The 22,413-nt window shown below is 41.2% G+C and overlaps 2 protein-coding genes across 3 annotated transcripts in view; one reads left to right on the forward strand and one right to left on the reverse strand.

Annotated features, from left to right (window-relative positions):
* tcp1 (t-complex 1) overlaps positions 1-20,237 on the reverse strand; it is a 61,679-nt gene extending 41,442 nt beyond the window's left edge. Inside the window, exons 1-3 of the mRNA XM_069932164.1 lie at positions 20,130-20,237; positions 9,491-9,576; positions 6,941-7,069 (exon numbers count right to left, since the gene is read on the reverse strand). Of these exons, the coding sequence (XP_069788265.1) occupies positions 6,941-7,069; positions 9,491-9,576; positions 20,130-20,202 (288 nt within the window). The 5' untranslated portion in view covers positions 20,203-20,237. The remainder of the gene's footprint in view (positions 1-6,940; positions 7,070-9,490; positions 9,577-20,129) is intronic.
* Positions 20,238-20,389: 152 nt separating this feature from the next.
* The window catches only part of tmem181 (transmembrane protein 181), a 171,510-nt gene continuing 169,486 nt past the window's right edge, over positions 20,390-22,413 (forward strand). Inside the window, exon 1 of one of the 2 annotated variants that reach the window (XM_069932165.1) lies at positions 20,390-21,387. The gene's annotated coding sequence lies outside the window, so the exon portion shown is untranslated. The remainder of the gene's footprint in view (positions 21,388-22,413) is intronic. The other variant, XM_069932170.1, reaches the window with a different exon arrangement.

A 22,413-nucleotide genomic window follows, 5' to 3' on the forward strand; every position in this document is an offset into this window, starting at 1 on the left:
GTACACCAGGTTCCGCCAGTTTCTCCTGGATACACTAGAATTGAAAAGACATAAGCACGGCATGTGGCTTTTGAATATGGAAGGCTTGGGTGACAGGAATCTATCAGACCTAATGAATAAGATGCTGGCATTGGAGGATGGTCATTCTCATTGCCTGCTCTTTGAAACTCTATTTCTATCAAAACTCTCAGCTCGTGTCGCCATACCCATCGCTAACATGGATTTCCGCCATCCTCATGACACGGCTGACAGGCTCTATTGTACTCCTACACAAGAGTCTGCTCAAATACAGCCTGCTTTGGCAGCAGATACATCTCCTGTATCTGCAGTTCAATCAAAGAAGGAGGAACATTCTGACGTTGAGGAAAGAAATACCCATAAACGTGTCCAGCCATGTACCTATTACAGGAAAATGGCGGGAAATGAGGGCTGGCTGCCAGTTGTGGCCTCAACTGCTGGTGCAAATACGGGACTACTGTATCTTCAAGACGATGCGGATAAGCACTAGTTTCTTGTGGATACAGGTGCTGAGGTCAGTTTACTCCCGCCGACCTATTTTGAAAGAATGCATAAACAACAACACCTGGCTCTTCGAGTGGCAAATGGAACTATCAGCTTTGGCACGAGACGGATCACAATTGGAATAGGAGGGATCACATTCCATTGGAATTGCGTCTTAGCTTCTGTTGCTAAGCCCATTTTGGTGTGGACTTTTTATGATCCCATGACTTACTGGTGGACGTGAAACGAAGGAAATTGGTTCATGCCACCACTTTTCAGACATACCCGCTGGCATGCAGCAAAGGGAGAGTTTCCAAGCTCGGGGAACATATGAGGCACAAGGATGCCTATGCTGCCCTGCTCAATGAATTTCCGTGTATTCTCACTTCTAATTTCAATGCCTCAAAAACAGCCCATGGTGTGTCTCATTACACAGACACCTCAGGCCCACCAATTCATGCCAGGGCTCGTCATCTTCCATCTGATAAACTGCTGCAACCAAAGGCGGAGTTTATGGCAATGGAGGAGTTGGGCATCATTCAACGCTCCAACAGTCCCTGGGCATCACTGTTACACGTGGTACCCAAGAAAACAGGTGGATGGAGGCCCTGAGGTGATTACCATAGGCTTAATGATGTTACTACACCCGTCAGTATCCAATTCCTCACATACATGATTTCGCTGCCCATCTACACCATTGCTGCATTTTTTCCAAGGTTGATCTGGTCAAGGGATATCATCAGATAGCTATTCATAAGGATGACATTCCTAAAACAGCAATTATTACCCCTTTTGGGCTTTTTGAATTTCTTAGAATGCCATTTGGATTGAAAAACGCCACTCAATCCTTCCATTGGCTGGTGGACACTTTAGGCAGGGATTTGGAGTTTGCATACATTTACTTGGATAACATCCTCGTAGCCACTCAAACTGAGCAAGATCACCACCTGAATTTGTGCTGCCTTTTCCAAAAGCTAGAGGAATTTTGTCTTACCATCAACCTGGCAAATGTCAATTTGGCAGATCCACCATCGACTTCCGAGGACACAATGTCACAGCTGATGCTTTTTCCAAACCTACCACAGTTAAGGGTCTGCTGAAATTTTTGGACTTGATAAACTTTTATCACCGGTTTATTCCTGCAGCTGCTGACATTCTTCGGCCACTATTTCAGATAATCTCCACCAAGCACAGAGAAGTTACCTGGACATCAGAGACAGAGGTTGCGTTTACAACTGCCAAAGAAGCATTGGCCAAAGCAGCAATGCTCGACCATCCCATCCTGAGGCTGCCTTGGGGCTTAGCACTGACACCTCAAGTACGGCCATGGGTACAGTTCTTGAGCAGCACGTCAATGGCCATTATCAACCCCTTGCTTTCTTCAGCCGACATCTAAGGCCAGCGGAAGTGAAATATAGTACGTTTGATCGGGAGCTGTTGGCATTGTATCTAGCCACCCGGCACTTCCGATATATTTTGGAAGGTCAGCATTTCACTGTGTTTACAGATCAGAAGCCACTCATTTTTGCCTTCAGCAAAATAACGGATCCATGGTTGGCAAGACAGCAGTGTCACTTATCATATGTTTCAGAATTCACAACAGACGTGCGCCATGCTTCAGGAAAAGACAATCTCGTCGCAGATATGCTGTCCAGATCGACTGTATATCATATTCAGGGTGGAATCAATATTTCTGAATTGGCCAGTGCACAGGCCATAGAGCCCGATGTTCAGGCATACAGTATGGCCATTACTAGCCTGGACAGACAACGGGTGGTACAACAGGGCGACCCAACCCTTCTTTTGTGACGTGTCTTTGGGCTACCCTAGACCATTGATTCCGGCATCATGGAGGCAACGCTTTTTCAACCAGATGCATGGCTTGCCTCATCCGTCCATCAGTCAAGCTCATGTCAAATAAATACATATGGCATGGACTAAAAAAAGACATTGCTCAATGGGCACGGACATGTACCTCCTGCCAGACAGACAAAATTCAGTGGCCCACCAAGGCACCTCTTCAGCCTTTTCCAGCGGAACGCAGGAGGTTTGAATCTGGTCGGGCCATTGCCAGTATCTCAAAACATGAGATACATTCTAACAGTGGTGAACCATTTCATGCACTGGCCTGAGGCCATCCCGTAGCCATCCAATGACACTGAAACATGTGCTAGGGCATTCATCGCCAATTGGATCGCTAGATTTGGTGTCCCAACACATGTAACTTCAGACTGCGGACCACAATTTACCTCTGCATTATGGTCTCCTTTTGCGTGCTTTCGTGGCACACACCTGCACCACACCACAGCATACCATCCACAGTCCAACGGCCTTGTGGAATGTTTCAACCAGCAACTAAAGTCTGCACTTAAGGCCCTACTCACCGGTCCCAATTGGGTCGAAGTTGCCATGGGTTCTACTGGGAGTTCACACAGCCCCAAAGGAGAATTTGTCTGCATCATCTGCAGAGATGGTTTATGGTACGGTCCTTACAGTTTCAGGGGACACTTATTTTTCAACCAACCCTGACCTGGACGTCCTTCAGCAGCTTCGATGTGGTATCACTATCAGCAAACCTGTTCCTACCAACTGGCATAGAACCCCTAAACAACATGTTCCCCCAGAGCTCCTGGATGCTGATTTTGTTTTTGTACGCAGACAGGCCCCAGGAGTGCTGTTACAATGACTATATAAGGGTCCTTTCCGCATGATTAAGAGGGATGGGGTTGTGTTTACTTTGGACACTGGGGGACATTCGCAACTGTTTAGTGTAGACAGACTCAAGCTTGCCTATGTGGATCCCACTGCAACCATTCAATGCTCCCAGCCCTGATGGCATTGGCGTCCACCTAAGGCACACGCAACTAGTGTTTTAGTTTCTGGCGACGATTCGGGGAGGGGGGGGGTGTATGTGTGATGTAGCAGCTGTGTAGCAGGCTGAGTGGGCGCACAGAGCGGTATCGTGAACTGTCGCCGGGGCGGTTCTGCAAGCGTGCAGAACCATAATACGGACAGCTGAATACTCACCTGATGGACTGCACATGACAGATACTCAGTACCGAGGAATGGCACGTTGATCTGCTGAGTCTCCTGCTGGAAGGCGCACTCACAAGGCTTAATTTAAACCTGCCAGATCCCATGGATCGGCAGCAAACTCGTAGTGATGTCCCACCTTGTCCCGTGGAGCCCGGGACATGCGGTATATAAAAGTCAACTTGTAAACTCTGAATTTTTTCCAATAATTTCCCAAGACTCCCAGAACTGTAGTTCTACATGTTTTTGCTTGCACATAGCCCTCCATGCCCCTACCACCCACGTACCTAACAAGTGTTGAATTTGAAAATGCCTCCACCACTCCACTGACAGCACATTCCACACTCTCACCACCCTCTGAGTGAAGAGGTTCTCCCTTATGTTCCCATTAAACATTTCACCTTTCACACTTAATCTACCCTGGTTCTGGTTTCACCCAACTTCAGTGGAAAATGTCTGCTTGCACTTACCCTATTTATACTCCTCCTACCTGTTAGTCTTACCTTTAATTCTGACAGGAAAATACAAATTCTTTACTCTCAAAATTTCACCTCTGAAGGTCTCCCCCCCCCGCCCCCCCCACCTCCATTAACATTATGATCATCAGATCCAGTGTTCCCTTATACACAATCACTCTCCTGCCTGACCTCATTCTCTGTCTAAAACTGGTAGCACTGCCGGAGCTGCTGCAGGACCCATGGAGCACGAGGAGCAGAGACACAGCACTCCTCTGTAGTGTTTTACCACCGTCTAATTACCAACGGCTCTGCACAGGCTATAAATGGACTTATAGAAGCCAACGGTGTGTAATTTTAAAAAATCCTGCGACTGCAGGGTCTGGGCCCAAAATGGCTGCACCTGTGCTGGCAGCAGCCACAGGGATTGCAGACTCGTGGGTAACAGAAGACTGGTGCAGGTTACCAGAAAACAAGGAGACTACCCCGTTTGAGAAGAAGCAGAGATGACCCCATGGGAGTGTGATCATAGCAGCAGACCAGTGAGGGGCTCTGCAGCTGAAGAAAACACAAGCATGGGCTGTTGACGAATTGAGGCAAGGAACTCACACAGGCTGTGGGAGACTTGCGATCAAAGAACTCACACCAGACTGAGGAATGCTGGAGATAGGCTCAAAATTATATATCAGAACCAGGATGCTAGAAGGTGCCGATGGCAAGAAGGGATCTGACGGGGCTCAGGCCTCAAAGTCTTCTTAATTGTGTCAGAGGTTTGGATCTGTAATTCAGTTTGCGATGGTTTGGACTGAAGTTTGTGTGACTGCAGAGGCTATGGGAGCACTGAAAATGATCCACAGACACTCGATGACTCTGAAGGAACTCTGCTTCTCTTTCTCTCACTGGAAGGGGTGCCTGGCAATTTCTGCTGACAGCAACTAAATGTAATTTTGTGTAATATTACATCTGTTTTATTATATGACAATAAAAGAGACTTGAATTCATTATTGCACCCTCTCTAGTTGGGACCTCTATATATTGATTTAGGAAATATTCATGAACACATTTGACAACTTCTAACCCATCCAGTCCTTTTACAATATGGGTCTGCCAGTCATATGCAGAAAGTTAAAATCACCTACCATTATAAATATATAGAACAAAAAACAGGCTCTTTAGCCCATGATGTTGTGTAAATTTATGAAAACATACTCCCCAACAATCCAATATCACCTATAAGCCATGTATTTTCTTACCAAATGTTTCTTACAACTGTCCATTTGCTACAAATCTGCTCCTTCAATTCCATAATATAATCCCATTAATGTGGCCACCCCTTTCTCATTCCTCAGTTCCAGTCATATTGCCTCAGTATACGAGCCCTCCAGTCTGTCCTGTTTGAGCACTGCCATTTATTTTCCCTGACTAGGAACACAACCCCTTCCCCTTTCATCCTCTGTCTCCATCACGACTAAAACAATAGAACCCTTGAAATTTAAGTTGTCAATCCTGTTGCTCCTGCAACCAAGTTTCACTCATGGCCACGATGACATCATTCCACGTGCTGATCCATGTACTACAATACTCACCGAATTGAAATAGACACAATTCAGAATATTATTCCCACCATGCTCAACATTTCTATTTCTGTTTACAAGCTTAACATCATTTTCCACAACTACTCCGCAATCTACTCTCGTGCTCTGAATCCCATCTCCCTACAACTCTAGTTTAAACCTCTTGGAACAGGATTAACAAATATTCCCAAAAGGATATTGGTCCCCCCTCCAGTTCAGATGCAAAAATAGTCCTGTGAGTTCACGTCCCACCCTTTCCTGGAAGAGAGACCAATGATTCAAAAGTTTGAAGCCATCCCTCCTGCACTGTCTCCTTAGCCCTGGAGGTCCTTTCTTTAAACTTGGCACATAATTCCTTGAACTCTTTGCAGGCTTCCTATCCACGTTACTGGTCAAAATGGGGACCACGACACCTGGCTGCTCGTCCTCCCCACCACCCAGAGACATCATTGACTTTGGCACACGGAAGGCAACATATCATCTGGGAGCCTCAATCTTATCCACAGAACATCCTATCTGTTCCTCTAACCCTATGGATCTTCTAGCACTACAGCTAGCCTATTCTTCACCCTCACTTCTGAGCCAAAGGGCCAAACTCTGTGCCAGAAATCAGACACCTGTGGTTTATTCCTGGAAGGTTGATCTCCTCAGCAGTTCAAGTGTTATTGAGGAGAACCACAGGGTCACCTTGCACAAACTGTCTATTCTTTTAGTTGGATGTACTTCTTGCAGTTAAAGTCATCAGAAACACCAGTAGCTTCTCTGATATCCCATGTGCTGCAAGAAGTATACCCTGGCTACCATTCCCACTGCTCACACTATTCTATAAGAAAAAAGCCCATACCTCACCTGCTCTTTCTGTGCTTCTGATGGAAACCTTTTGTCCAATAGGCTTTTTTCACTGCACCTCCTCTCAAACCAAAGACTTTATGTCCCACTCTTACAGTGGTTGCTCCACTTAAGTTTCCTGTCCTTTTATTGGCTGCAGTTAATTAGTTAATTTAGTCATTCTTTACTGACATTTTTTCAAATGTCCACTGTTGCACCAATTCCCATTACGGGAAAATAAACTTACCTGCTTGAATAAAAGGTAGCACATTTGTTTTCTTATATTCCATTTTATTAGAAAAAATAAATAAGTTAGTATTTATGTGTAAACTGTATTAATACTTTATATTGTTGTTCGCATACACAAAATATATGACAACAAAGAAGAAACAACATTGGCCACAAGTTAATTCTGTGAATCCTGGAACTTACTGGAACCAACACGGTTCATGATTAAATAGATAAAACTCAAATATTTCAGAAGCCTTCCAACAACAATGATGAATTTTTATATAATTCAACAACTGCTTAAATAAAAAATATGCTTACCACTGATGTTGTACCATCTCCCACTTCATTGTCCTGGAGGTCAGCTAATTCACAAAGCACTTTGGCAGCTGGATGCTCCACTTCCAGCAGCTTCAAAATTGTAGCTCCATCATTAGTGATAGTGACATCCTGTATAAGATCAGAAATGCATACTTTTTGGATGTCCAAAAATGTGGGACTTATTTCATTTACCTAGATCTTTTAAAAATTATACTTGTTTTCATTGATAACTTAGCATTATCGTTTTTCCTTTTTAGTTCCAAATCACCAATGACTTTAGTACAGTGCTACTTCTTGAAACAATTAAACATTTACTTTCCCTTTGTGCTTTCTATCTATTCTCAGATAACCCCACAAAAGTCTTCCTGCTGAATCTTAATACCTATCATGTGACCATACCCAAGATTATTTTGACCAATCCGTAAAGCACACATTTTCTCAAATCACAATTTTCTCGCTTCCAGGCTATGTCAATTGTTGCCAGTAGGCAGTCCAATTCAATTAAAAGGAACCTCAAAAATAATATCAGAAAATGCTGGAAAGGCTGAGCAGGACAGTCAGCATCAGAGAGAGAATCACAAGAGGACATGAAATGGAAAATCCCAAGAATTTAATATGAAGAGAAAAGGGTGACAAGGGATTAAAAATCAACATGGCCATCTTTGTGTAATGCCACAGGAAATGGATGAAATTTTAAATGAATATTTCTCATCAGTATGTACTGTGAAGATGACCATGGACGCTCACGTTGGTCTGGGTTGTTTTCTCTGGCCTGTCAGAGGATGAGGGGAGACCTGATAGAAGTTTTTAAAATTATGAGGTATTGATAGGAAAGATAGGCAGAATCTTTTTCCAGGATAAAAAGGTCAAACACTGCAAGACATGCATTTTTTTGTTTTTACATCTACGCAGAATAAAGTGCCTCGAAGAGGCTGCAGTATTGGTCATGATTTGCTTATACAATAGTGTCATTTATGAGGGTTCATAACAGACACATGAATATGCAAGAAATAGGGGATATGAATAACATGCAAGCAGCAGAGCTTTAGTTTAATTCAGACACCATGTTCAGCACAGACACGAGGGCTGAAGGGCCTATTTTGTTGAAGCCTTGTTCTACATTTAAATCAGTTACAATATTCTGGACCATATACAAAGTACCAGAAGGTGATGACAGACTTGGAGTCCACAAACATGGACAAACCCCCAGGGCCTCATCAAGACCATTCTCAGACCTTGTGGGAAGCTAGGGAAGAAATAATAAAGCCTTTGCAGAGATATTTACATTATCGTTGGCCTCAAATGAAGTTCCAGAAGACTGGAGGGTGGCTAATGTTGTTCAAAGTCCTTCCAAATACTGCCAGGTTTGAATTTGGGTCACTGCTGCTGAAAGAGTGTTTGTTCTAACCTCTACAATTTAAGTGCATGGGGTGGGGGGAATTCTTCACAGAGTGTGGAATGAGCTGCCAGCTGAAGTAGTAAACGCAGACTCAATTTCAATGTTTAGGTACGTGGATGGAAGGGTAATTGAAGGCTATGGTCCGGGATGTGGTAGAAGAGTTTAGCATGAACTAGATGGGCCAAAGTGTTCTATGACTGGAAATCCAAGTGAGTTGGCCAATTGAATTCAAAACTAGCTTTGTCAAAGATTTGTACTAGAGGGTTACTTTCCTGATTGGAAGCCTGTGACCAGTGTATATGAATGGGTCAGTGGTCCATATTAATGATTTGGATGACAATGTATTTTTCATAATTAGCAAATTTACAGGTGGCAGCAAAATTGATGTAGTGAACACTGATCTAGGGTATCAAAGTTTACGACAGGCTCTACATCAGTTGAGAAAATGGGCCAAGTTACAGCAAATGGAATTCAATTCTGATATGCATGTGGTGTTGCACCATGTTAAATCAAAACCGAATGTGGTAGGTTATCTAATGTAGCCTTTTTAATCTTACTGGAAACCAAATTAAGTGGCATCCCAAACCACATCCTCATTGTGATCACCAAACCAAGGGCAAATCTGGAATCTTTCAATCTACCAGAAACGGTCAACACGGCTTGCCATATTTCAAACTGAATAAAGAGCATCACAGGACTGCATTAACAGTAAATCAGTGACCTTTAAAGTGGATGCACCTCACTGCCTTGTGTTGTCTCTCCACACTCTTCTCCACACCATTCAACTAAATGTAAAATTGTACCCAATTCTACCCACAACCCAGCCTGATCAGATTGCCTCCCTCCATCTCGCCCACTTCCCTCTTTTCTTCCCCCATCCAGCATGCTTACTCCCACTACGCTCCCCTTCCACCCAGCCCTCTTCCCTCCATTGCCTCCCTCCATCTCACCCACTTCCCTCTTTTCTTCCCCCATCCAGCATGCTTACTCCCACTATGCTCCCCTTCCACCCAGCCCTCTTCCCACCATTTGGCAGGTTAACCTCTATTGTATGCCCAGCCTTCTTGCATATATCCTCCTCCCAAATCATTTGTTTCACTTTTGCCATCTATCCTTATGCTGAGAAAAGCAGAGTAATACATTCTACTTACACCGATATCATCCACCAACATTTTATCCAGGCCAACTGGTCCCAAGGAGCTTTTCACAATGTTGGCAATGGAGGCTGCAGCCATCACTAGATTTAAAAAAAGGAAAATACCAGTGTAAGATGACAAACTACAATAAATTTTGAATTCTAATCATCTCCTCAGTGTGACTACCCATCTAATCAGGGCAAAGATGGCAAAACCCAAAATACCACAACAATACTCAGCAGGTGGGAGTCACGTGATGGAGTAGTGGCCGGACGGAGAACTCCAGCCCTCTCCAGAAAAGTCGGGAAAAACAAGAGAAAATACAAAGGCACAGAAAGAAAAGTTAAAGAAAAGTGAGTATAAAGGTGGAAAGAAGATGGAGACAAAAGAAGAAAAATCAAAATCAACGGTAAGAAGAGAGGAAGAAAAGACAACGGAGGAAAAAGGTGAAGGCCTTACCTGTCCGAAGAGGCCCGCTGTGGAGAGAGGAGCCCGCTACCTCAGGTCGGTAGAAAAAGAACTACAACAATGGCTCACAGAGCCGAGTAAAAGTGCGCAACCGCGCATGAAAAAAAACACACCGACGGGAGGGGGGACCAGCTGGGGAGTCGATCTCCACAGCCGGCAACGACAGCTGCAGAACACCTGCAGCAAGAAGAGACCACAGAAGACAATAGAAACAAGAAAGAAGAGAAGGAAAGGGCAACAAAGAAACAACAGATGGCCAACCCAGAGGAAGAAGAAGAGGAAGAGTACAGTGAAATAGATGAACGGAAAGGCAAGGTAAAGGATATACTTGCTCTTATTAAAGGATACATGGAGTCATTTAAAGAATGGCAAACACAGGAATTTAAGGATTTAAGAAAAAGAATAAACAACACAGAAGAGAAAGTGAATAAAATAGATATGACCTTAACAGAAATGGGGAAAAAAATGGACAAGATGGAAGAACGGGCAGTAGCAGCAGAAATGGAGGTAGAAGACTTAAAAAAGAAATTAGTGGAGTCTAATAAAAAAACTAAAGAGACACAAGAACTACTAGCTCAAAAAATAGATATAATGGAAAATTATAACAGAAGAAATAACATAAAGATAGTGGGCCTTAAGGAAGATGAAGAAGGCAAGAATATGAGGGAGTTTATAAAACAGTGGATCCCTAAGACCCTAGGATGTCCAGAACTACAGCAAGAAATGGAAATAGAAAGGGCACATAGAGCATTGGCCTCTAAACCACAACCACAACAAAAACCAAGATCTATTGTAGTAAAATTCCTAAGATATACTACAAGAGAAAAGGTACTGGAGAAGACAATGGAAAAAGTAAGAGAGGGCAACAAACCACTGGAGTATAAAGGGCAAAAAATCTTCATTTATCCAGATACAAGTTTTGAACTCCTAAAGAAGAGAAAAGAGTTCAATACAGCAAAGGCGATTTTATGGAAGAAAGGGTATAAATTTATACTGAAGCATCCTGCGGTATTGAAAATATTTATCCCAGGACAACAAAACAGACTGTTCTCGGATCCAGAAGAAGCACGAAAATTTGCAGAACAATTACAAAAATAGACTGAGGGATGAAGACGGGTAATGAGAGTAAAAATGATCACGATTGATATGTATGTGGGTAAAGACAAAAATAGACTGAGGGATGAAGACGGGTAATGAGGGTAAAAATGACCACGATTGATATGTATGCGGGTAAAGAGGTATAAGAGTGAATAGAGACAATGTGCATACGTGAAAGTATCTGTAATTAGAGGAAAATATAGATAGTATAGACAAGAATTAATAAGGGAAGGTAATGGAATAGAGAGAATAAGGAGGGAATTAAAAGAGTGACCTTTGTGACATATGAAAAGTGAAATCTTTTCTGGGGGGGGCTGGGTGGGGGAAAAGAGCGGTCACTGCAAAATCAGTTGACGCTTGCGAGTGGATTCGCAAATCCAAATGGAGAGGGGAGATGTGGTTGTCCGACAAGGGATAAAGGACAACTCAGGAGGGGAAGGGGAGATTGGGGATAAAGAAGACAGAAATAGGAGAATAAGGAAAATGTTGGATGTTGTAGGAATGTTGTCTTGTAAAGAGTTGAAAATAAGAAAACAGAAATGGAAAAGGAGGAAAGGTAATGATGGAAAAACGGAAAGAGAAGATAAACAAAATATAAAATGGCTACGCTGAACTATATGACTTTAAATATTAATGGAATACATAACCAAATTAAAAGGAAGAAACTACTAAATTTACTGAAAAAGGAAAAAATAGATATAGCATTTGTCCAAGAAACACACTTAACTGAATTGGAGCACAAGAAATTAAAGAGAGATTGGGTAGGACATGTAACAGCAGCATCGTATAATTCAAAAGCAAGAGGAGTGGCTATATTAATTAGCAAAAATGTGCCATTTAAAATAGAAGAGGAAATAATAGATCCAGCAGGGAGATATGTTATGATAAAATGTCAGATATATTCAGAGCTTTGGAATCTACTTAATGTATATTCACCTAACGAAGAAGATCAAAAGTTTATGCAAGATATCTTTTTGAAGGTAGCTAATACACAAGGGAACATACTAATAGGAGGGGATTTCAATCTGAATTTGGATCCAAATATGGATAAAACGGGGAAAAAAATTAACAGGAAGAACAAGGTAACCAAATTTATAATTAAATCAATGCAAGAAATGAAACTTGTGGACATATGGAGGAAACAAAACCCAAAAGAAAAGGAATACTCATACTACTCGACTAGACATAAAACATACTCAAGAATAGACCTATTTTTGTTATCAGCTAGTATGCAGGATAGAGTAAGAAAAACAGAATATAAAGCGAGAATGCTATCGGACCATTCACCCTTAATACTGACAGTAAAGCTAGAGGACATCCCTCCAAGAATGTATAGATGGAGATTAAACCCCATGCTACTTAAAAGACAGGATTTTAGAGAATTTATTGAAAAACAATTAAAAATGTATTTTGAAGTAAATACGGAATCAGTGGAAGATAAGTTTATGCTATGGGACGCAATGAAAGCATTCATTAGAGGGCAAATAATAGGTTATGTAACCAAGATGAAGAAGGACTATAATCAGGAAACAGAGCAGTTGGAAAGGGAAATAGTAAACATAGAAAAAAAATTAGCAATAAAGGAAGATACAACCAAAAGAAGAGAATTGGCGGATAAAAAAATAAAATATGAAACATTACAAACATATAAGGTGGAGAAGAATATAATGAAGACAAAACAGAAATATTATGAACTAGGTGAAAAAACACACAAAATCTTAGCATGGCAGCTTAAGACAGAGCAAACTAAGAAAATGGTATTGGCAACAAGGAAAAAAGACAAACAAATTACATATAATCCAAAAGAAATTAAGGAAAACTTCAGAGAATTCTATGAACAATTATACCGAACTGAAAACGAAGGGAAAGAAGGGAAAATAGATGAATTTTTGACTAAAATTGAACTACCAAAACTACAAATAGAGGAACAAAATAAATTAACAGAACCATTTGGAACAGTAGAAATACAAGAGATAATAAAAAAATTACCAAATAATAAGACACCAGGAGAGGATGGACTCCCAATAGAATTTTACAAAACATTTAAAAACCTATTAATACTGCCCCTCCTGGATGTAATCAACCAGATTGATGAGACACAAAATTTACCAGATTCATGTAAAACAGCAATAATTACAGTGATACTAAAACAAGGGAAAGATCCACTCTCACCAGCGTCATATAGACCAATATCTTTGCTAAACACAGATTATAAGATAATAGCTAAACTGTTAGCAAACAGATTAGCAGAACAGGTACCGAAAATGGTAAATTTAGACCAAACTGGATTTATCAAAAAAAGACGCACAACAGACAATATTTGTAAATTTATTAACTTAATTCATGCAGAAGGAAATAAAGCACCTGCAGTAGCAGTTGCTTTAGACGCAGAGAAGGCCTTCGACAGAGTACAATGGAATTATTTGTTCAAAGTATTGCAAAAATTCAGTTTACCGGAGAAGTATATTAATTCGATTAAAGCATTATATAAGGGACCGTTAGCGAAAGTGACAGTAAATGGACATGTATCAAAGCAATTTAACTTAAGCAGGTCAACGCGGCAGGGATGCCCACTATCACCATTATTGTTTGCGCTAGCTATAGAACCACTAGCAGAATCGATAAGAATAGATAATAATATAAAAGGAATAAAAATAAAAGACAGGGAATATAAAATCAGTCTATTTGCGGATGATGTGATAGTGTACTTAACAGAACCAGAACTATCAATAAAAGAACTATATAAGAAATTGAAGGAATATGGAGAAGTGTCGGGATACAAGATAAACGTAAATAAAAGTGAAGCAATGCCTATGAATAACGCGGATTTCTCAAAATTTAAGAAGGAATCCCCATTCAGATGGCAAATGCAGGCAATAAGATACCTAGGTGTACAAATAAACAAAAATCTAGGCCAATTATATAAACTCAATTACAATCCACTAATGAAAAAATTACAGGACGATTTAGAGCATTGGAAAGAGCTACCACTAACACTGATAGGAAGGGTAAACTGCATTAAAATGAACATTTTTCCAAGGATACTATACTTATTTCAGGCATTGCCAATACAACTGACAGAAAAATTCTTCAAAGAATTAAAGAAAATAATAAGGAAATTTTTATGGAGAGGGGGGAAACCGAGGATAGCACTAGATAAATTAACAGAATGGTATAAACAAGGAGGCTTACAATTGCCAAACTTCAAAAATTATTATAGAGCCACACAATTAAGGTACCTATCAGATTTTTATCAAACAAGGGAAAAACCAGACTGGACGAGATTAGAATTAGATAAAATAGGGGAAAAGATACCTGAACACATATTATATAAATGGGACGAAAAATTGGTACAACATAGAACTTCTCCAGTATTACACCATCTCCTCAATATATGGAAGAAGATTCATGTAGAAAGAAATAAAACAAATTATCAATTACCAAAACTAATATTGACGCAAAATAAGCTACTCCCTTTTACAATAGACAACCTTTCCTTTAGAAAATGGGAAAAAAAGGGATTAAAAGAATAGAAAATTGTTTTTCAGGAAGTAGATTCTTATCCTTTGAACAAATGAGAGATAAGTACAATATAACTGGAGATACAGCGCTGGCATATTACCAACTGAGATCCTACTTGAAAGATAAATTAGGAAGCAATTTGAGTTTACCAGAGGGAAGTAACCTTGAATATGTGATTACAGATACAATGTTAATCAAAAGATTTATAACAAATATGTATATTAAACTGCAAGAAAAGGAGAATGAGGAAACAAATGGTAAAACTAAACAAAAATGGGAACAAGATTTAAATATAAAGATAAAAAAGGAAACATGGGAGAAATTATGTTCTGGAACGATGAGAAATACAATAAATACGAGGCTGCGTATGATACAATATAATTGGTTACACAGACTATACATTACACCGCAAAAGTTAAATAAATGGGACCCAACAGTATCTGATAGATGTTTTCGATGTAAAAAAGAAAGGGGAACAACAATTCATGCAATCTGGACATGTGAGAGAGTAGAAAAATTTTGGGATGATCTCAATCAGATATTAAATAAAATAACAGAAAACAATATACCAAAGAATCCAGAGATCTTTCTCCTAAGTAACATAAAAAATAAAGAATTTGGAATTGACTTGGAAGATGCACAAAAAAGATTTGTTAAGATAGCCCTAGCCGTAGCAAAAAAATGTATTATGTCAACCTGGAAATTGGAAGATAATTTGAAAATACAACAATGGTATATAGAAATGAATAAATGTATTCCATTAGAAAAAATAACATATAGTTTAAGAAATAATATTGAAATATTCGAACAAGTATGGGAGCCTTACATTAAATACAATAGCGAAAACCTACCGGGAACAAACACTACCTAAGTTGATGGAAGGAGAAGAAAAGAAAAGAATGGACTCAATAGAATTTCTGGTGTATTTTTGTTGAATGACAACATTGTCTGACTGGCTTAATGCAACCTAGATTGTATACCTAAAATGGATGGGGGGGGGGGTGGCTTGGGAGGAGGGGGAGAAAAAGTCACTGTATATGTGTGAAAAAGAAAAAGTGTATATCATGGCTAACGTGATTTATGGTGTGAAAAATAAAAAATTTAAAAAAAAAACAATACTCAGCAGATATACCAGGATTTGTGGAAAACAGGGTTAACTTTTTGTTTCCAGAATTTATTTTTATCTCAGTAATGCCAAAACTTCCACTTGAAACTTTTCACCATTTAACTATACAGCAAGTACCAAAATACCAGCAGATTTAAAACTTGAGTAGGGTAAATAGATGGAAATAATTCAACAAGAGCATTAAGGTGGTGGAAAGAATATGTATGTGGCAGATAAAGTAGCCTCATGCTTAACTTCCCTCCATTATGCCAACAACAACCCCCAAGAAACTTGTCCATTAGGAATCAATGTTCTTCACACCCAATCCTCTATCCATCTAATCTAATACAATAATGCGCTTGAACGCGATGCATTACACAAGATGAAAGTAGAAAGTGGCAGGTTGCATGAAAATGTGCCCTTTAATCTCTACGATTCCTCAAAAGACTTGACTGCCCTGAAAATCTATAAGTTGTCACTATCTTCTATAATCTCCATTTAACATGGCTAGTTTTCTAGACTGTTACTAGTGCCACAATCAAACTGCAATCCAAGTAGTGTAAAAGAAGTAGGGATGCTGGTCAAACGCAACAATTCAGCGTGGCCCGAAAAGCAGGACATAAGGACTAGTTAACCAGTCCACCTCCCGAACAAAGCTAACTGAAGACAGCAAATAGATGAATAGAATGTACTAGATATGCTGTGCACTGCACATAGATTTCAAATGGGTAACAAGAAAACACACTTAGTCAATCTTGTAAGTATTGGAGAATGAAGGAAGACACATAAATTATTCATAAACATTAACTATTTCAATTTGTGAAAGGATCAAAAACTAGAGCTAATGTATTTTGTGACTTGGAAAAAAAACAAGTCATTGTGCAAAAATTATGGGAGGCCATTAGTATTATCATTGGACAGGGCCTGGCAAATGTTGAGTGGGAACAGCAATGTGCAGGATGAGTCCTTCAAAAGTGAAGTTCAGTACTAATATGTTCCTATATGGGTTAAGGAAGGCAAGTTATAGAAACAATAGGCCCTTCTGACAACCTAAATAAATCTACTCCATATTAATCTAATCCTTTCTAACCTCACCACTCATAACCTACATATTTTTAAAAATTCTTTATTTGTAAGAGATATTTTGGTCAATATTGAACACTGAAAACCTAGAAATAGTGGCATCACTAGGGTTGATGTTACCCAGTGCGGTAACTCATGGTGTCACTCATTCCCCCACCCCCCCCAACCTCCCCCCATGGACCTCCTGTACCAGACCATACAGAATCCTTAGCAATGTATTTTGTACTGATGTTACTTGTAAATCATGTATATCACTGAATGTTATGGCAATAGTAGTGAGATAAACAACTAGCAAAATTAAAAAGGTGTATAGTATCATATGCACAGCCTAAATGTATTTACATTTACATTTTCATGTGGCTAAAGTGAAAATTTGGTAACCAAACAATAGAATTCAAGATAAAAACATTTACGAACTACATCAAAATTATATTGATTTTAACATTACACTTTATTGTTAGTCTCAAAAATGTTATATAATTACCACAATATTATAGCTAAAACACCAAAAAATTTGACAGAAGCAATGACTATAAAAAAAACACCAGCAGCAACGAAAACAGTGCGTGAGCACTTGCAGACGAAATCACTGATTCAAAGCATCTTTGTAATTGGGTAATAATGAGAGCTCTGGCTGGCTGGCATGTATTAGAAGGTTCAAAAAGTAAATTAGCATTGTAAGTTTATTGATACATGTAAGTTAGGCTTACAAAAAATGTTTTTGTTGTTACAACTAACTACAGGGGTATTTTTATAAAAAATACATTTCGGCTGAAACCCTGCACAAAAAATTTAGACAGTCATTTTGGTGTCACTTCCTCTTGATGGCGTCACCCAGTGCAGTCCACATCCCCCTGTGCCCAGAAGCCCTACAACTGTATAGAGTGTAGAGGATAGTGTAAAAATAGAAATTGGGAGGAAAAGGGGCTACAAAATATCACAGACAAATTAAGTCTGAATACATTTTGTAATTATCTTAGGCCAATGGGCAACAAGGGAAAAGAAAAAGTGAGCACTTTAGGGACATCTATGGGTGGACTCGGTATGTGAACAAAATCTTAAATTATGCTTTTCTTCTGTATTCTCAGAAGAAAGACATAGTTGGAGATTTCAGCTGGGATGATGAAATTCTATAGCATTGAAAAAGCTCTACGAGATAACCTACCTACCATTCACTGCAAATCATGGAAAATCTCACACTGGTCAGGGTTAAAATTAATTTGCCACTCCTTTATTCATCCATTCGGATGTAGATCCAGTTGTAAACTTATATACCCATCTGGTCATTAATGACAAGATTCCAACCCTTCCACTCCTAGCCTAACTTGTTCCACTAAACCTTTTTTGAATCCAAAAATAAAGCTCACTTTGGATCCCATGTAATTTCATTTTTCAAATGAACCTTGTCAAAGTCCTTGCTATAGTCCATCCACTGTTCTGCTCACATCAAAGATCTTGGTCACCTCTTCAAAAATCTCTTTATCAGATTCGCGCCAATGATCTGTCACACATGATTCCATGCTGCTTACCTCCAGTTAGTTCCTAACTATCCCAATGTCAATGGATTCTGTGCCTCAGATCCCCTCTAGCAATTTTTCATCCTCTAATATCAATCTCACTGGCTTGTAATTGACTGGCTTGTCCTTGCTGCCCTTTTTAAATAATGGCACAACATTATCCGCTCTCATCTTCTGGCACTTCATACATGCCAAAGATGATGAAAATATTTTTTTAAATTTTAGACATACAGCATGGTAGGCCATTTCGGCCCACGAGCCCATGCCACCCAATTAACCTACAACCCCCAGTATGTTTTGAACTGTGGTAGGAAACCGGAGCACCCGGAGGAAACCAACTCAGACAAGGGAAGAACATACAAACCCCTTAAAGACACCGTGGGATTCAAATGCCAGTCCCAACTGCTGGCGCTGTAACAGCGTTGGGCTAACCGCTATGCTAACGGTGCCGCCCTCCACAATTTCTTCCTACAAGGTGCAAGTCTGCACTTCAGGCCCACATTTGTCCATTTTAAAAGCTGCAAGGCTGCTAAAACCTCCTCCCTGGTAGTTCTAATATGGACCAGGGCATCACCACTTGTTTCCTCCAATTCTTGCCTTCCACAATAAAGACTGAAAATAAATATTCATTCAAATCCCACCCATCTGCTGTGGTTCCACACAAAGTCACCCTTGTTGAACTCTAATTGATCAATCTGCTGTCCAGCCATTTCACTTTTCATATACATGCCAGTGAAGAATACATTTAGCATGCTTGCCTATCTCAGGCAGGGTACTGAGAATAAAAGTTGGGACCTTGAGTTACAGCCATACAAGGGGCTTACTGTATGCAAATATGTTTGCTCAGTAAAGGAATAATACAAGTTGAAAGAATGCAGAGGATGTTGCTGGGACTAGTATCAGGAGAGGTGAAATAGGTTTTTATTCCATTGAATGCAGGCTGAAAGGTAGTCATGAGGGGCATGAATAAAGTGTATGTTCACTCTATTTCCCAGGATACGTGATTCTGGAACTACAGTGCACAATTTTAAAAGGTTTAAGGGGAGATAATTAAAAGGGAAATGAGAGGCAACCTTTTCACTCAGGTGAAGGTCCAAAACTTGAAAGAGCTGCCAGAGGAAACTACAAGTGGGTATAATTTTAATGTTCAAAAGACATTTGAATAAATATGAACTAGGGGTTGGAAGGATTAAATTTAGTTATACAACACGGTCACAGATAATTTCAGACCATGAACCCATGCCTCCGGGGAGAACCCACACCTTGGGGGAAAACCCACGCAGACATGGGGAGAACATACAAACTATCCCGATCGCTGGCGCTGTCAAGGCGTCGCGCTAACCGTTCATAGACCAAATACATGCGAATGCCAACTTGGTCAGTATGGAAGCGTTGGGCTGAAAAGCATGTTCCGTGCTGTAAGGTGTGAGAGGCACTCTACCATGGGTTGAATTTTCCTTCACATCCTGAAGGTTTGTTAGACAAACAGCGGCCCAACTTGCCTCCGCCGACCTAGTGCCAGTATGGAGAAGTGGGGAGCGGCCTGAAGCAGGCGTATACCGGCTGTTATCCACTTCACTCCACCTCCCCTCGTGCAGGGCCCCGAAACCGATTTGCTTTCCGCCCACATTGATCGGCTCCGAGAACATTCCAGCGCCCCGTTTCATATCAGATCTATATCCCTCCGTCTTTCCCGGCCGTTTGACTGAAAGGCAGGACAGGGAAGGTTCTGGAACATTACCGATTGCCCGGGCCAGATGCCCTATGAGTGCACGTGTTTGTGTGTGGCAGGGTCGGGACCGGAGGACGGGTGAAATGCTGGCTCCTGCTCGTCCACTCTCTACCGTACGCTACCTCTCACCGTTCTGAGTGCGGATGGAGTCCCCGGAGGTCCGCTGTCCCAGCACGTTTAACGCACCATCCATGGCAGCCATCTTCCAGTGCTGGGGAGGTCGGGCCGGGGGAACCATGGGTAATTCTCGCTCGGCTTTGCCGAGGCATTAATTCAACAAATTATCCACATCTAAGTCTGTATTTAGAAACTTATTTTTAGACGATTGTTGAGTATATTAATATTTATATTTCGTTTTTGCTTTTGGCAGTTCGGCTCTTTGGTTCGTTGCCGGGGTAACGAGGCTGGGGCCTGAGCGACGGATGCGAACTGAAGAGGCGTCTCCTCAAAGCAGTAGGTTCAGCATCAAGAATTTCAAAAAAACATCAGCACAACACCCCAATCAGATAGATGAAAATACGCTCATAAATAAGATGTAATGACAGGAAAATTCATTTTATTTAAAGAACAAAAGTACTGAGAACCACTAAATGTGAGTGGATTTGAAAATGTTTAAGACGTGTCAGGATTTTCTCCAGACTTTGGATTGTTTTCTGGCTGAGCTATTTAATGCGAGCAGAGGAGGTTGAGGGGCGTGGATGGTAGATTTGATTAAAACAAGACCTGAACTCAAAACCCCACTGTGTAATTGGATCCTGGATTTCCTCACCTCCAGACCCATATCAGTGAGAATGTCTCCACAATCTCTAGCACCAGAGCACCACAAGGCAACAACACCATCTACAAATTTGCTGACATACCACAGTAGTGGGTTGTATAAAAAGAGGTAATGAGTCAGCGTACATGAGAGAAAATGAAAATTTGGTTGAATGGTGCATCAAGAACAACCTCGCACTCTATGTCACCAAAACCCCCATGCCCACTGCCCTGCCAAAGTCTCGGCATGCTCCAGCTGTGGGAAGAAGGGACATTGGGCAAGGGTCTGCCACGCAAAGGGAGGTCTGGGGAAATCCATGGCCTGTACCGCTCCTGGATCCGATTCCATCCTCAAGTCGTCTGCACCGGACTCGCCCGAGATCGCCTGCTGTGCAACCCACTGCCTACGGAAACAACGTAAAAATTCCCGGCAGCCATCTTGCAGTAGCCTGATTTTGAATTCAACACCACCATCATCGTCAGAGAAGGAAGGAGGGTGGCCATCTTGCCGCACAACGAGGTCGACCCAGGACGGAGGGGGCCACTTGAGGGAAGAACATGGCATCTCCAGCAACCTGTCCTCGACCAGAATAGACCTCACCAGCTCAGCAACTCAATGGTGACGGTAAAGGTAAATGTACATTCAACCAAATGCCTGATTGACACAGGCTCCATGGAAAGTTTCATAGATTCATGGACTGTGCAAAAATATAACTTAAAAATGTAACCGTCTAATTACTGAATCTTCCTAGCATCCCAGTCCCATTTGGCACATGTATAGAAACATTGTATAGTTCATCTGTCATTTGAAGGGGGAATTTTGTAAATTTCACATGTACATTTTAGATGAATTGTGTGCTCCAGTATTGTTGGTTCTTGACTTGGAATGGAGAGCCCTCAAAATCAGGACCCACGCAGCGTCTCCACGCTGAACATTGACCCCCCTCTCCGCTCCTGTTCCAAAACCTAAGTCCATCGCCACCAAGAGCAAGAGGTGCAGCACGGCAGACAGGGAGTTTATAAAGATGGAGACCCAGCGCCTGCAGGAGGAGGGGATCATTGAACCCAGCACTAGCCTGTGGAGAGCGCAAGTGGTGGTAGTAAAGGGGGAAAACAAGTCCAGGTTAGTGATTGACTATAGCCAAACAATTAACAGATACACACCCCTGGATGCATACCCCCTCCCTTGCATTTTGGACATGGTGAACAATATCGCGCAATATCGGGTCTATACGACCATCGACTTGAAACCTGCCTGTCACCAGCTGCCAATTCGTTCCAAGGACCGACTGTACATGGTATTTGAGGCTAACAGTCGACTCTATCAATTCAGGAGAGTCCCTTTCGGTATTACCAATAGGGTGTCTATTATCCAGCAGCAGATGAACAGGATGGTGGACAAATATGGGTTGAAGGCTACCTTCTACTTCGACAATGTCACCATCTGTGGCCACACTGGAAGACCATGATGCCAATCTCCAGAGTTTCTTCACACGGCGAGAGCCCTGAATCTCACCTACAATTCTGACAAATGTGTATTCAGGACTACGCGACTGGCTATCCTTGGCTACATGGTGGAGAATGGCGTCATTTGCCCCAACCCCGATAGGAATCGCCCCTTGTTAGATCTTCCCCTCCCTGGAACCGCAAAGGCTTT

This window comes from Narcine bancroftii, chromosome 4, assembly GCF_036971445.1.
Source record: "Narcine bancroftii isolate sNarBan1 chromosome 4, sNarBan1.hap1, whole genome shotgun sequence".
Classification (NCBI taxonomy): domain Eukaryota; kingdom Metazoa; phylum Chordata; class Chondrichthyes; order Torpediniformes; family Narcinidae; genus Narcine; species Narcine bancroftii.